Here is a 17,262-nt window from a genome sequence, read left to right on the forward strand (position 1 = left end):
GGTGCTGACATCATCAGTGTTTAGAAAGGGGAATGTGCATCCTGTAGTGTGTTTTCCCAGTTGCCAAAAGGGACATTTCCCTCTCACAGCCTTTCACACACACAAACTCCACTCACCCAAACACACACACACACTGAGCATTTGCAGGATTCGAACCCCTACCTAACTATATTATGACACTTGAGGGAGACGCATTAGCAGAGCGCACTATCCAAATTACTGGGCATCTGTTCTGCACCTGTAGTATTTATAGGGTGCTGACATCTTTATTTCTACAGAGGTATGTACATGTAGTACTACCTGTCAGGTGGGGGATAGCATATATATGCATTTGCAGCCACCTACGTCAGGGTCAGATATGCACATCGCACTGGCAGGTTATGTTCTATACCATGCTTTGGGACCACAGGACCTGTAACACACAACACAACCAGTCCAGAACACCACACCCACATCCAGGACACACACTTAGCTTCCTGGGAACAGTGCCAGGATATGCAGGTGTTCACATACACCATTCCAGTTGTTAACATCAGGTACAGGCATATTGTGTGTGAGAACTACTCAGGCCTCTACCATTTTACCCTACAGCCACTACAATTTGTGGGTCCATGTGCTATGGCAGAACCACACACCACAGCCACATGGGGGAATACATATTGCACCTGTCCATCTGCAACGTGGGTACTCACTGTTCCACACCAGAGGTAGACCACCATTGTTGATATCTGACCATACCCACCTTTCCCTGGACATCCATATCCCATCTCCACCCCCAGGCAAGGTTGTCACTGCACACAAACTGTATTTAGCACAAGCAGACTCTACACTTGTGTAGACTGGGGTGGACGACTTCAGAGGACCCATGCTGGAGGATTATACTGGCCACTCAGCATAATCCTTGACAATTGCATTCTATGAGCATGTGTACAGTTTGCATTGGTCATGCTATCCCACATATACCCATGACTGCTCCACAACAAGACACCTGTCAGCTGTACACCAGCCATATATGTGCCGTGCAACAGACAGAGTGACCTAATACATTGCAGAGCTGTAGCCCACAGAGGGAGGACATCTGTGAACAGTTCCGGCACGGCACTTCATTCACACATACTCATTACAACACAGTGTTGACAGTGGAATCATCCAGAGAATGCAGATAGGGCTCCCCTCAGTCTGTTATTGATGGACACCTACTGTCAGAGATCCTCAGCAACCCTCTCACAGCACACACCGACAACATGGCTGTGGCTTAGCACATTCAATCCCTGGGACCTCCACGGTGCCCTGCTTGACAGAGGCACAGCTCACTAGCCTCACATGTTGCCTTCTGTGACCTACTTTACAGTGGCACAGTAGCCTACTATCCTGGGGATGCAGATGCCAAGCACACTCTGGCTGAGCTGTCATTCCCTAGGGCAACAAGCCTAGTATTGACCTCTACACCCATATGTTCAATTGTCGGATGCACAATATTTGTTGTGCTGTTCTACTGTTTGCAGGTCTTTATTGCCATAGCATTCCCTGTTCCTATGACCAACTTGTGTATCTGTGGAAGATGTTTGCATATGATGGCGATCCACTATATCACTTATGTCTCTGTAGTCATTTACTGTGTGCACTGGGCTGATTGCTGTGTTGTGGTTGGTTCCTGGACTGACACGTACAAATAACCAGATATGTGTGGCCAACTGCTAAACGGAGATATGGCCTAAGTGTGTGAGCATGCCCAGTTCAGCCTTTCCATGGCATGTTGTCTGACATATGCCTCATTTATCAAAGTGTGCGAGCATGCCCAGTGTGAGCTTTCCATATGTTGCACTCTGAAGTCCACCACATATTTGGGTGTGTGTGAACTTCAACAATATCTCACGTTTATGGTTGTGTGTTGGGTGTCATGTTGTGTACTAACTGGCCAACTGCTTCGTGTCTGCCACAACAGGGATTATACTGTGCCTGCAGGGATTGCATGGGATACTTTGCAGACAGTTCTCAACATACTTTCATAATGACCTAACACTGTAGTACCGTATAGTGTACTGGTTCAGTACTTTCACTGTGGTGGACAGTATCCTGGGCTTTAGTCCTATGACTGCTTCACATCTTAATAGTGAGCACAACAGACTGTGTATGGGCCAGTTGTGCACTTATGACCATGTTGCAATATGTTCAGATATGGACTACCTACACCAGGCTCGTCCAACATTGCTAGTGTATTCCACAACATGGGTGGACATTGGCAAACACTAGCGATGTTCCCTAGGCCATTTCTGATGCTAGTCACAGGGTGTGTTTGTCCTTCGACACACATTGTAACTGGAGTTTGCCATGACATATGTCATGGTTAGTATACTGTGCCTCCGTCTACCTCTGACATAACAGTGATACTCAGGGTTAGCCTACCATCTCCCATACACTCATCAGGATTCCTCTTGAGGGGTGTCGATATGTGACTCTCTGGCTGACCTGTACCAGGAGTTTACTGAAGAGTGGGGTGCCTTCTGTGTTATGGATCATTCTGTACAGCTTGTCCTATGTATGTCAGTGCTGGGGTTCAGGTCTCTCATGTGCATAGCTCACTGCCATTCAGATTGTACAAGGTGCAACATGTTCATTCATTCCAGGTTGGACATGGCTTCATGCATCAGGCACAGCTTTCCTGTAGCTGGGAAGGATGGTGGTGTGTGGGGCTGCAGTTTGTTTACTCAGGCAACACATGGCATCTGTTCATGCTCTTTGCTACCCCTGGTGGGGTACTGTTGTGGACTTTACAGTTGATGGAGGTGTCTGCTGCGGTATATCCCACAGGGGCTATTGTAGTCAGTTGTGACGCTGATGGTGGATGGCTGCAGAGCCACAGTGAGTTCCCCTTATCTACATCTGCCAACTTTCATGTTTGGGTGGGTATATGGTACATGTTTCTGCGAACACTACAGCCACATGTTTGTCCAGTGCAGGATATTTATCACCTTTTGTACCCAGGTCTCACATTACATGTTAGGTACCTCATGGGTTAACACCTGTGTGGTAATTTGTGGGCACTTACTGTATATCCACGGTGGTTGTCTATACACAGTTCTGCAATTATCTTGCTGACATGGCTATGGCTACAGTTGTCTGTTTGTAGGTGGCCCTTTTGTGGGTTGCTTGTGTCAGCTGGGGGTCGAATATGGTGGGCTGTTTGTACTCCTCTGCATACATGTTCAGTCACAGTCCTTCCATGTTGGCCTATACCTATGGGACATATATACAGAACGGGGGTGGGGGGGCAAGACCAGGCCTTGTGGGATGCCACTCATATCCGCTTTGTAGTCTGACATGGATGCGGCATGTCTGACCATGTCAGTTCTGTCCTTGGTCTGGTTTGCAACCCCTCTACTGACATAGGGGTATATATTTAAGCTGCTGAACATATCCATACTGAACTCATACGGTATTGTCTAGAAGCATGTGCACGGTCCAGCTACGCTGTGTGGACCACATTGCCCTCATCAATGACCTTAATGACTGCTTCAAATGGGTCAGAGATGTTTAGGGGCAGGTTCTGCAGTTACGACAGCCACACTGTGTAGGGTCCAGTATCAGTAGATCCACAATAGCCTTCTGTCTGCGGTACATACTGATCCTTTCCATAGCTGTGCAGAACAAGCTTGTCAGGATCCTGGGGTGGTAGTTTGGAGTATCCATTCAGGCAACACCTTTGTTGTGATGGACCACTGTTGTTGTACACTGCTCTTTGGGTACATATCCTGTGGTAAGGCTGACATTGGGCAGTAGTGTGATTTGGCATTCCATTATTCTTGGAGTCCATGTTGGCCTCAGCACAGGACACCATCACATACCTTTGCTGCTGTGTGTTCTGCTTTGCAGATGATGGCTGTTACCTCAGCATCTGCAATGTCAGGGGACCATCAGTCTGCTGGGATAGGTATTTTGCACTCAGGGCGGGGGGTGTTTGCACTGCACCTGACAGGTTGTATGTTAGCAATATGTATGTGTGTTTGGTATGTTGTTTGTAATATCTGTGTTATTCGGAGCATATCTGTGGATGCCCAACATGGTTCCTACCATTAGTTGGGTAACCCTTGTGATTATCCTTAGTGTCCTGTACGTTTTGTATCTTCATATGTTCATGGGTTCATACTAGGCTATACACCCTAGGCCATTAGTAAGCCTAGCCAGAGTGTGTGTGTCTTTCGCCACCCCTTGCTATGTTCAATTATGGCCATTTATGAATTTCTTCACTGTGCCTCTGTCTGGTCATGACACAGTGAGGACCCCCAGTATACATGTACGGTCATCCATCCACTTGGCAATATTCCTGTTGAGGGGTGTCTGTGAGGGGCTCTGCCTACCATGGATTGGGATCCTGTTTCTGGATGTGGGGAGCCTCTGGGTTATGTATCTGTCCCTCCAGCACATCTTATTTCATTATGTGTTGAGGCTGACATCTGTGACTCTCACAGCTCCAATGGCTTTGATTTCCTGTGGTGGAGCATGTCCATTACTCCTGTGTTGGACATGGCCTTGTACAACAGACATACAATGCCTCTGTGTAGGCAGTGTGTGACTGCAGTCAGCTGGGGTGTCTACAGCCAGGCAGCATATGACATATATTTCACACCCTTTATCCTGTTGGTGGGGTAACTATGAGGTCTTCCGAACCGCTGCAGGTGTCACGTACGGTACATCCCATATGAGTCATTGTACTAGATTATGGGTCTGATAAGGGAACAGTACAACGGCACAGTGACCTCTGTTGATGTTGATGTGAATCTTTTCATGATACGGTGTCCAATATCGACAATCTTCATAGCCACATTGGCATTGTGGGTGTCACATGACAGATTAATGTCGACCTGTGTCCCTAGGTCCCTGATTACTCCTTGCATACATAATGGTTTGACACCTATGTGGTAATTTCTGTGTACCTTGTCTGGCATTTGGTGGGACATTCATACTGTCCAGTGTCTTCGGATGTCTGGGTGGAGTTCTTGTGTGTGAGAGTGTGGTCTGTTGCATGCTACAGACTGTACAGCAGTTTTGACTACAGTTATGTGCACATAGGTGGTCTCCGCTGCTTTGTGCATTGTCAGTTACCTGGCAATATGGGTGTCTGTGCTGCATATGGATACTCCCCCTCCTTTGATGTTTTGGTGCAGGTGTTGGGGCCATAACACATGATATGTGGTATAACCTAGTAGTGCTGGTGTGCTATCACTAGGCTTGCAGCAGGCTTCTGTCACTGCACAGACATCAATGTTCTCCATAATGGGAAGTGCCTCAGGGGCATGCATATTGCAGTTTACACATCTGGCATTGGTCAGCATTACCCTTATGTTTCCTACCACTTATGTTTTCTAGGGTGGTGGGTAGTCTTTTTGGCCTTGCCTACATACGGCTCTATGGAGGCGGCAAAGGCCTTATCCAGTATCCAGACACGCACGGGTAACAGCTGCAAGCCATCCCTGGAACAGCAGCATGGCTTGTCATGCTTGACATCTCAAGCAGACAGACATTAGACCCTCTTGGACTGACAGCTGTAACTGTGCCAGCTGTTAAACATGAGCATTCTGTGTTTGTACTGTGGCATCATTCTTGGTGAGGGTTGGATGCTGCACACAGCCAGTGTCATACCGCCCTGGGGTACATACTCAGAGGGACCATCCATGTCTCTTTTGATGTTGACCAGGGAGGTACATCTCAGGTAATTCACACCAGCATGGACATTGAGTGTATCATATTTCTGCTTGCTTTGGGGTGACGTGCGTACTTGTGTTATGTGGCATTTTGTGGCAGCCTACAGGCAGCTTACTCTACCCTTTCCCTTGTTCAGTCTGGTGAGTGGGACAGCAGTGTGTCTGCCTATACAGACACCTATTACGACTGTATCAGGCATGTTGTTTCTCCTTCTGGCCTGTGACTGTTTGGCACACCAGCTTTGCGTACTATTCATTGCATGTGCTATGTTTGAAGGTTGTGGTTGCTTGTGATCTGCTTTGGAGGCTTCTGTTGGTGTGGTGTGTTTGTAATTAAGGCCTCCGGGAATATTTGTCTGTGTTTATGTGTTTGGTTTACAGTTGTGGTAGGTCTATGTGGGACTGGGTTTGTGGTGTATGTGGTTACCTTCTCCTCCTGACTAGTTTTGACAGTACTGAGTTGGTGGAGCTCAACCTCTGGTTTGGATACATGGATGCATCTATCACATATATTTGTATTTATTGGGGGTGTTGTGGTTGTCTGTGTACTTGGGACTGGTGTCACATTGCCTCTGGATTCACAGATTCTACTTGTTGTGGCTGGACTTAGTGGATTGTATATGTGGACATATGTTATTGCCATACTACTGGTCAGTGATTACTTCCCTTTTTATGTTTGCTTTATCATGTGGTAGCTTCCTCATTCTCTTGCATAGTTTGGTAATGGCTGGAGTCCAGCATGCCAGATGCCTGCGTGTATGGCATTGTGTGTTGTTGTTATTTGTGATTGCATACTCCAAGCATTCCTGGCTGTGTTCATGGAATGCCTGTATAACATGTTCTGTGGTGTGTCCCATATTCTGCACTTGCACAGGGCCTTTTGTGGATTCAACATCGGTTTTGAGGGCTGCAACCTATGCTTTACACATGTTTTTCACTGTGGTATTCTGGCCAGGGACTGGGGACAGGATGTGTATATCCAGTGTGATTACTCTATGGTCTGGTCTTACCAGTGAGGGGTACACTTCTCATCTTGCCATCCAGTATACATGTTGCTGATTATCACATCCAGTATGCTTACCCCTCTTGTGGGAGTGGTACATTGTTCCTGGGCATTTTGGTTTATGGAATCTGGGTAATTTTCTCCTACTGTGTTGGTGCTAGTATAATGCTCCCGGTGTATGTCTGGGTATTTTCAGTCAAGCAATATAATGTGGTTTGGGGGGCTTGATATATTCATGTATACCGACATAGGCCAGGTGCAGTTCCTGGTATTAGGACAGTAGTCTGCAGCAGGCTATATACTGGGAGGCGGTTTTAGCCATTGGTATTTGACCATGGCTAATCCATGCTGCTTCTTGTTGTGGTACCAACATGGGGGTGTGGTTATCCTTGCCATTTCTTGCTAGTCACCCTCCTTTTGTAGCTTGTTCCATGTTTTGCAGCTGTACAGCACAGTATGAGGTGTGACCTGGTAGTGTTAGGGTGCTGATGTGAGCCTTGACCCAGTTATCTATTACAGGACTGGTATCTACATTCTCCATACTGTGTGCGTTTACACTGCACACATCTTGCTGTTTATACATCTGTCATTGGGTAGCATTACATCTAGGTTCCTATCCCTTGTAGAACCTATGAAGGTGGGTTTGTGTTTTGAGACTTACCTATTCAGGGCATGCTGTGGGTACTGACAGCCTTTGCCAGTATCCATGGGGCATGGCATGATAGGTGCACGCCACCCCTAGCAGGTAGTGCATCATGTCAAGCTCCGCATGTCTTCCCAGCCTGAAACACATTGGCTTCCCTTTGACTAACTGCATTACTTCAGCCAGTTATTGCACTTGATCATCCCATCGTCATTTTGTGGCTTCATGCTTGGTGAGGGTGGATGTTAGTCAGGGTGCTCAGGTGTGCATATAGTACATGGTGTTACATTACTTAACACATAGCATTCATGCCTCAGGTGGTGCTGCAGGGCTGCCTCTGTCGGATGCGCATATTACACTTCCCTGTACATGTTTGTGAGCAGGTCATGTCATTTTAGGCATCCATGTTATTATTTGAGTGAGTCAGAGGGGGTATCATTCCCAGGGTTCCTACTGAGCCAGTGTATGTGCTATGCGTTGCCTCTTTGCCAAGGCCAGGGCATACTGGGCACGCCTCCTTCTGCCTACTGGGGCAGGCTCAGGTTGTTCCTCCTTCTCCGAGTCACGCTCTGCCTGTGATGGCCTTGGCAATGGTGGGGGGCTGTTTGGCCCGGCCCTATGCTGGTCCTGCTGCAGCTGTTTTCGCAAGATCATATTATGTAGCATAGCACATACCATGACAATTTGGGTACATGTAGTTGGTGTGTACTGCAAGGCTCCACCAGATGTGTCCAGACACCGGAACCATGACTTGAGCAGCCCAAACACATGCTCTATTACATTACGTGTTTGTGCGTGTGCCTCATTATGGCGTTCCTGTTCAGGTGTGTGTGCGTTTCTGATGGGTGTCATCAGCCATGGCTCCAGTGCATAACCTGCATCCCCCACTAGGTGTCCATGTGGGATGTCCCCATTGGCAGATGTCTGGTATAGCTGCGTCAAATGCCAGATGTGGGAATCGTGGTAACTCCCAGGGCAGCCAGCACACACATTCATTATTATGCCCTGGGCATCACACATGACCTGGCAGTTGATGGAGGGGAAGCCCTTGCGGTTAATGTAGGCCCTACCCCGCTCACCGGCTGGTGCTTTGATGTGTATGTGCGTGCAGTCTATTGCACCCACTACCTCAGGGTATTCTGCTATTTCCTGGAAGAGACGCATATTGCTGGCCAATACCTCATGGGCATTGGGGAAATATACATGATCACCGACATGTGCTGACATGGCATCCAGGAACTGGTGCAGTACCCTGGAGGCTGATGCCTGTGATATCCCCATCATATCGCCAGTTGGTCTCTGGAAGGTACCTGTTGCTAGTATTCTTAGGCCAACACATACCTTGGTTTCCACTGCGATGGGTTCCCCTCTGTTGGTTCTGTGTGTGAGGCGTGGCCTGCACAGCTCAACAATTTGCTGCAGGAGCTCTCTGTCCACTCTATAGCACTCTACTATCTCCAGCTCATGTAACCCGTGGTAGGTGACCCTGGGCCTGTACACTCTTCTCCATCTCCTCACTGTGGGTTGTCTGGCACCATCTGCATTGTCACCACCCTCAGCAAGTCGCCTATGTCTCATTATGACAGCTATGGCAGCCCCTAACATTTCTGCTCTGAGTTCAGCTTTTTCAGTTTTCACTTCTATTAGCTTACTCCTGTCTTGCAGTGTCTCTTAAGGGAAACATCCTGCACTACTGTTTGCAGAGTTTTAAGTGCTGGGCTGGGCTACTATTCTGCCTGTGTAATTGCCTGCTTCTAATTGTTTTCACTTGCTAGCTTCAGCAGTTATCCCTGCTAGCTTCCTATTAATTCTGTTGATTCCTTTTTCCTCTCTGTTTCCTCAGGGGGGAGCAACGTGCATACTAGCAGAAACACGCTCACAGTGGCTTACACGCACGCACACGTGCTTACATGTTTCAGAATCTACTTACTCGGGTTAAAACGCACGTACACCCGCGCAAACACTGTTACACGTCTGCCAACAGCCTCCAACATACTCAGCCTGCCCTACACATGCGCACACCCGCGCAAACAGTGTTAAACATCTCCCAACATGCTCCCACATGCTCAGTCTGCCTTACACACATGCACACTGCCCTACTCGCGCTTCATGGTGCGCAGACGTGCGCATGCACGCCCAGCAAGAAACTTTGGTGTAAGTAACAGTGTACACCTTCCATTTCTTGACTTTCCATGACTTATCTAGTGGCACACCTCTTTCCATGATCTGTGTCTGTCATCTGTCATGTACACTGGCCTCCAATGAACTGCATTTCTTTCTACCATTCCCCCCTGTGATGTCACCAATCTCCTACTCTATTCCTCCCCCTTATGTATCTCTTACACTACTCAGACTGTGCTCATTTGCTATGTGACTGTGAGATTCAGTATCCTAACCCTCATTTACATGAGATTGCCTACTAATGCTTAGTTACATGTCTTAGACTCAGCTTCCCCCCTTAGCAACCACTACACGGTGGCCATGTTGTTTTTGGTCTGCTGGTCCCTGCATTGTCATTCCATGTATTGCATTAAACCCACATTTGTGGGTTTATAACCTTCATTTTCATGTTTTATACAGCGCAGCCCGTTTGCGCTGGGCTGCGCTGGGTTTAAACATCGGCGATCACAGAAAAAAAAAGAATTATATTTTTATTATTTTGGCATCGGGTTATATTGCCAATGGCCACATATTTGGCCATTGGCATGCTGCCTGAGTCATATGCACCCTTTTTTTGGAGCTGACATGGCTCCGTTGTGGAATTTGCAGAAACGTACTCAGTTGTCAACTGAGTACATTTCTGCAGCTAAAACGTCTCTTACACGGACTGGTTTCTGCTTCGTGGATCGCTAATATACCTCATTTGCATACCTTTCAGCTGCAAGTGAGGTATTTAGCATGTCCACGCCCAGTCCGTGTAAGAGAAGTTTTAGCTGGTCTCTTACACGGAGTTTAGGGCTGTTCCTGGATCGCGAGGCTTGCATGGAGTGTTGCACGTCTCTTACACTCCATGCAAGCCTTCGTGAATCCTGCCCAGCATCTCTACCATAATAAAGTTGAATTATACATACATATACAACACTTAAGTACATATTTCTTAAAATTCCTTGTAGTTTAAAATCTGCTAAATATTAATTCATATAGTTATACTAAAAAACCTTGTTATTCGATCTTTATAATTTCTTTCTTTCTTTCTAAAGCCTTTAAATTTAACACTGCAGAAATTGAGGTACGTTTATTTATACCTGGCCATGAGTCTGCTTGCAGCTGAAGCTGCCATTTTAATTCTAGTTGCAGTCCACATGGTTGATTGTCATTTATAAGTACATGGTCAATAGGTTATAACTTATAAATACATGGTCAGTGATAATAAAGTAGAACTTATGGCTTGGAAATTCCATAATATGTTTAGATAAGGCATTATTTATGTTGAATTTTCTTATGGCATATTCATGCTCATAAATTCTTTGGCTAATCTTTCTCTCTGCTTTTTCTATATAAAATGCGGTGCATGAACTGCAGTGTGCCAGATAGACCACTGCTTTAGAGTTATAATTGTACTTTCCTTTTAACTCATACTTATAATTTGTTTTAGTGAAATTATCTGTTTCTCTTATTTTGTTACACCATGTACATGCACCACATTTAAACATTCCACATTTATTATTATAGACAATAGCTTGTCCTTTCTTTAGCAAATCTTTAAAGCTCAAGGCTTTTTTATATACAATGATTGGTTTGTCGCCTACATGTTATCTAACGTAAAGGTCATCTAACAAGGTGGTCCAGTCTTTCTGGAACATGGCAGTTAAGAACTTATGATTCACACTAAAAGTAATAACTAAAGCTTTTGTATAGTCTGTCTGTTTTTTGACAGTATCATGTGTCACATTACTCTCATTTCTGTCTTGCATAGGAGAAATGGAAAGTTCTTCCTCTGTTGCTAAACTAATCAGTTGATCATTGCTACTTAAAATGGGTTTAAAAAAAAAGAGGTAATGGAGGGAGAGCCACCTTTCTGTTTGAAGCATTCTGCTTTGTCACTGTACAGAATACTAATGCTCGAAGTAGTAATTGCCTTCTCTTGTTAGGGTTCATTGCTGTTTGTTTTATGCTTTGCTGAACCACTGGGGACTAAAGACAACTAAATCACTTTACAGAGTAGGCAGCCATGCTTTTCAGGTGGCAAGGTTGCAGGATAAGTCTAGTGCGCAGTAATGTAATATTTTCATAAACTGTACAACATATAAATGAACAGTTGTATTCATGACTTTCCTTATTTTTCCATTTCTGTTTTTATTATTTTGCTTTCTTTCCTCTATTTATTTTATTTTGTGCAGTACCAGCTGTGGGTCAGGTTGAAGCAAGGCAATGGCCACCACAAACTGCAGTGGACAACCCAATAACTACTGTTTCCCCTGAAGCTGCCAAGCCTACCACTCAGCAGAGTAAAAGAGGTCCAACCAGTGGAAGCGACCTCGATGGCTTGCTAGTGGCTTCCATTACCACTTCTCAGAAAGGGGGAAGAAGAAGGCTTCTTAACTGAGGGTGGTGTTGCATTACCATTGTGGAAAATCTGGGGTGAGATGTAGTAGCTGATGAGGACCAAGGTGTACTGATGGCTTAGCATATACGTGGGCACTCTGGTGCATCTCCTCTTTGCACCTTTTTGAATCTTGTAGCCTGCCTGCATTGACCTTCAGACCATCAGAAGTAGATTTCAACCATGATGCCAAAGAGATAACCTTCCTCACCTCTCTGTATCCTCCATCATTGTGTTCACCATCTTTTTGGGTCACTTCCCATCCCCTCCTTGTACTCCATTGTCTACCGTCACCAGTTCTTCACACACTATCAGTCTCTCTCTCTCTCTACTGTTGCACTCTTGTGGTACTGCCTTCCCTGTCAATCTTTGTCTGCATTCCATATTTGTTTGCCTGCCACTTCCCTATACCATACTTCCATCCCACACCTTCTCCATCCTGCCCTCCCCTTTGCCATTCTTAAAAAAAATAGAAATGGGCACCTATCCCAAGAAAAGTCTATCCCTTTACTTAAGAGGTCCATTCTCTTAATGTTTTCCTTCTGTATGTTCCTCTGCTTGTTTTTACCATTTATTTTTGCCTGCTCCCAATTTTCTTCTCAGTTATATAATAAAATGATTTTGATGTTTATATGAACATGCACAGCATAAGGAATGCCACCTGCATGCTGCTATTCCCTGGGTCATGTGATTACTCATAGTGTTGTCAGTTGAGTTGCATAGTTAACACTCGCACTTCAGCTATGAAGATTAATTATGTAGCACTGTCCTGGGCATGACCACTCTGTGGTAGCATTCATGCATAGCTAATCCCCACTGGGCCATGTCTTGCTAACTTCATCAGACTATGTACCACTGCATGGCCACATTATGTTTTTTCTGATTAACGCTGTAGACTTTACAAACAGAGCATAGAACACACAGCTGCAGTGCCTGTGTTCTCACAAATTACTACAACTACCTACATCTAAGATATTTGCTGCCTTAACAAAACATGACTAAATGAATCACTAAATCCAGCTAAAAATATGTTAAATTCTTATAATTTAAAATCAGGTGTATAACTTTCCTGGAATCAGAGAAAAATCAGTATATGTAAGATGTCAGCAGCAGATAATAAATATAAACACATATAGTATGCCTTTTACCAGGAAGAAGTATTGTGAAATGAAGTTCAAAGTTTTGTGGAATGTGGTAATATGAGGACCAAACTTTGAAACAAAACAAAACAAAATGTTGCCATTATGGCATATCCTATCAGGCTATTTTGGGGCATAACAATTCAGAAAATAACACCAACCACTCAGATTAAAACAGAGGCATTTGTATCGCACAGGCTATAGGCATACATCAACTTGTTCTTTTATTTATTTATTTATTTTTTAATTTTCGGTATGGAGTTACCGTTATGGGTACCATATACATCGGGCCTGGTAACAGTACAACTTCTAAGATGGAAGCAATCTCAATAGTATTACAAAGATGCCAATTATGGTACAACATCAGTCTAGCCAGGGAATTTATCTCAAGGCTTAATTTACAGAGTTGCATACTGAACTGTGTTCCATACAGAAAGCACAGAGGCTTTTGTTTTATTTTTGTATCATTATCGGACTGGCAATTGGTTAATCTACGGCAGCTATAATCAACTGTTTGCCAGTGCTTTTCTTCCATGCAACACCTCATGCCCAGTGTGACTCCTTTGGTGTAGAATCCAATAATCCCCTCATCAGGCAGAAAAGGCAATTTTATATGAAGGTTGGGAGATGAAGAGAACAGAGTTTGAAAAATCAATAGCCCTTTGGGCTATGTCCTAACTCCATCAGTAGCTCCCAAATGCTTCTGTCAGCCGCCCTGATTTTCCCCTAAAGATCATGCAATCCTTCCCTCCCTAACATTATGTATACCCCTTCACCCTAAGTGAAGTGAACAGACCTATGCCTCATCATTTTTTCCCAATTCCAGTTGTCCCCTTTAGTGCCAAGGACCCTTGCTGAACACAGCTTATTAGGGATGCACTCTGAGCTCCTTCATTCTGCAACATTGAGCTGATCTCAACCAAACAGCTATGCAGCAAAAGAGATATGGTTCAACTCAAGTGACTCCAAAACCTCTGAATGCCTTAATATCTGGCTAAAAAATATACGATAAAGACAGGCAAGCAAAAGTCTGCGTGTAGGTTGTATTTTAATCCTTAGGAACTTTATCCAGGCTGCTTCAAACATTCTTTAGGCTATTCCTCATAATACAAACAGAGATTCATCCTCTACATGCATCTACTAAGTGGAAAAAATCTTCCACAATGTCATTCTGTGTATCTTCACAGGACTAAGCACTGGGTTACCAATCAAACTCTTTCCTAGCTGGAGGGATTGCAACAAAATCTGGATTTTTTTTTTTTTTGTGAGGAAGAAGCATCAAACTAATCCCAGGCTTAGAGTAATACCACAGCTAATTACTGTCTCCAAATTGTGTGGATGAAAATTATAGTTAAAAAAAATAAATAAATCACAGAATAGCTGGTAAAAACTACTCAATCCATGTGAAGGCGCATGATGTTATAACTGATACTGTGCAGGAATGAATCACCAAAGGTTCCTGCTTGTAGCTTCAGGGCAAGATGATACCTACACATTGTTGAGCAATTTCTTGGCTTGGAACTGAGGAATACTGGCTTATCCCCACTTCAAATAGCCTCTTCCACCACTGGGGCTATCCTAACTGGTCCTTCATTCAAACGTCTCCATCCATGATGGAGGCTGCACAATTCTTGGATTTGAAATTCATCTAGGTGCTTAAATCCAATACAAAAATCATGTTAAAGAAAGTACCATCACAGTTTCACAGTTTAGATAAAACCCTCACATTAAGGAAGTGATATTTGATAGAAACAAAGCCTGGAAAGAGTTCCAGCTTTTCTAATTTACATCTATGTTGCAAAATGTTGCAAGTTTCTCAAATGCAGAAATGCAGTATTGCCTTAGTAATAACACTTTTATAGTTTAACAACTCACATAATTTACTTCTACTTTTCTGGCACATTATGATATACCTGCAAAAAATATTGACAATAATACCAGATGGGTAAATAATATCTTGCCATCACTGTCTAGAGTATGCAGGCTATATAAAGTTAAGGATTGCTTTACCAGAGCCTTTCTAGCATTTCACAGAGTAATATCTTCATTCTTCCTTGGAGTCCAAGAATATCTCCACCTTTGAGTTACCACCACTCATGTTTATATGTCACACCCAATGAAGCTTTCAGACTCCTCTTATAGAGAAAATCTAGGATGCATCGTTCAACATAGGTTCATAGATTAGTACTAGGATAACTGCCCTTGTGGGCCATTTTAAGTCTAGCCAATTATCCCATGTGAGAATCAAACCCTGCACCTTGTGATTCTAAGGTAAACACCTTAACCATTATGCCAACAGATGAGATAACATGGCTACTGCCAAGGTCTTAAATCTCACCGCAAAGTCCACAGCCCTTCCAGTAAGCTAATTAGTAACTGCATCTCTTTAAGACAATAGTGCTCTCCATTACTGGAAGGTGAACCCCAGAAAAATGAGTGACATACTTGAAACAGCACAAAAGTGGGGAGAGAACAGAACCTCTTTACTGCATACTATCATTCAAGTAGGTATTTGGAAGTACTGTTTTCTGAGACTATAAAAATGATAAAGTAAAAAAGAAGGTGGAATCCTTTTTTATAGTGGAACACACTGACTCACTAAGGACTTCAAATATAACTGCTAATTAACCTTCAGTGTGTTTTCCCTTTGTCATGATATGTCTGTCTCAAATGAAAAAAAAAACTTCCTAGAGACCTCTAGTCCATGTTATAGGTTGGTTAGATTTTTATTGCTATAATATACGGGCCATTCATCACTTGGCCTCATCAGCATCATCAAACTTTGTTTTCTGTTGTGACTGGATTGCATTTATCTGGCAGTTCTTACAGAATGTTTGTAAAGTTCTTGTAGATACCTTATAAATCTCTTCTCTATATACAAACTCTCAAGACTAATTCAATTCAGCAGTGAATACCTGATGCATATTAACACTTTGCACAAGACTTTGGGGAAAAGGTTCTTCATTAGACCTTCAGTTACTTGGTGTTCATAACAGCACCGCATTACTGAGTTTTAAGGTCTATCTTAGGCCCAACCTGCACATAACTTCTACATGTATGTGATAAAGAATTATTTAATTTATTGCATCTCCCATGACTCATCATCACATGCCTGTCACTGCCTATAATTTGCTTCCCATAATCCCCTCAGTACTGTAGTGCAGTTTCTAGTCCTGAAACTAACAGCCTTCGTACAGAACATATTGGGCGCAGTAGAATGCACTGCTAGGCTTTTGTATCATGTATCAATATTAAACCCTTTATGAAGTACACTATTTGGTAGAAATATTCTTTATGAAATGCAGGCATGTAGGAATCTGGTGGTCAGAATAAGACTAAAAAACTGAACTTTAGCCTTACATAACAATAATACTGGATGGAAAATGAATAGCAGCAACATTAACTTAGTGAGCCCTCATGAGGCAACCCATAAAGACTAGTGTTTTAATAGAAAAAAATCTATATTTTATACCATTGGATTTTCTTACCTCTGAGACAACAAGATGCAGAAGAAGACCCACTGTTGGAATAGTGTTGGAAGTTGTTTTCAAGATAGTACCCTATTGTACAAAAACAGAATACAGCTGCTGATTAAAACAAATTTCTGTGGCAGTCTACTCACAACCACTTTATAAAAGACTTTTATCTGATTAAAGTACATCTCAGTAAGAAAGCTTCAGTAAGCTACACATTTATCCCTTAATATGTCTGCAAATATATTATTGCATCAGCAAATGTGCTACAGGATAACATATAGTAGAGGCTACAGAGTGCATCTTTTTATTTTGGCATTTCTGATTGCTGAATCTGTGTTACAGGATATTTTATCTGAGTTTATCTGTACATTTCTGGTATGTTGTCTTGTACTGTATTCTTTTTTTATATTTCCCTGTAATTGTATTAGTAAGAACTCCAAAGTACTATGATTTCATATCTTAAGATTTAATTATCTTGTTTTATCTCGCATTAAATTCTGAACCATGCAAAAATGAATTTTTTAATATATTTCCTTGTCCCGTTTATAAAAGTAGAATTGAAGCATTATTGAAATATTTTTGCAAAGCACTTTTCTACATTCGGGAAAATTAAAAAAAAAAAAATAAAAAATGGTTTAGAGAAGGTAGAGAGCAATAGCTCCAACCCTTATAGTGTTGTGCCAAACCATAGTTTTAATCATGTGCAAAATAAACCTAACCCCTTCCTTAACCCTAGCTATGTAGGCAACTCTAACT

The 17,262-nt window shown here is 43.3% G+C and overlaps 1 protein-coding gene across 3 annotated transcripts in view; it reads right to left on the minus strand.

The window, feature by feature from the left end:
* Positions 1-17,262, minus strand: part of CCDC33 (coiled-coil domain containing 33) — a 1,222,712-nt gene that overhangs the window by 883,131 nt on the left and 322,319 nt on the right. For all 3 annotated transcript variants that reach the window (XM_044077752.1, XM_044077755.1, XM_044077753.1), the window contains exon 6: positions 16,519-16,590. In XM_044077752.1, coding sequence (XP_043933687.1) covers positions 16,519-16,590 — 72 coding nt within the window. The remainder of the gene's footprint in view (positions 1-16,518; positions 16,591-17,262) is intronic.

Source organism: Protopterus annectens, chromosome 7.part0, assembly GCF_019279795.1.
Source record: "Protopterus annectens isolate FY-2018-M chromosome 7.part0, PAN1.0, whole genome shotgun sequence".
NCBI lineage: Eukaryota > Metazoa > Chordata > Ceratodontiformes > Protopteridae > Protopterus > Protopterus annectens.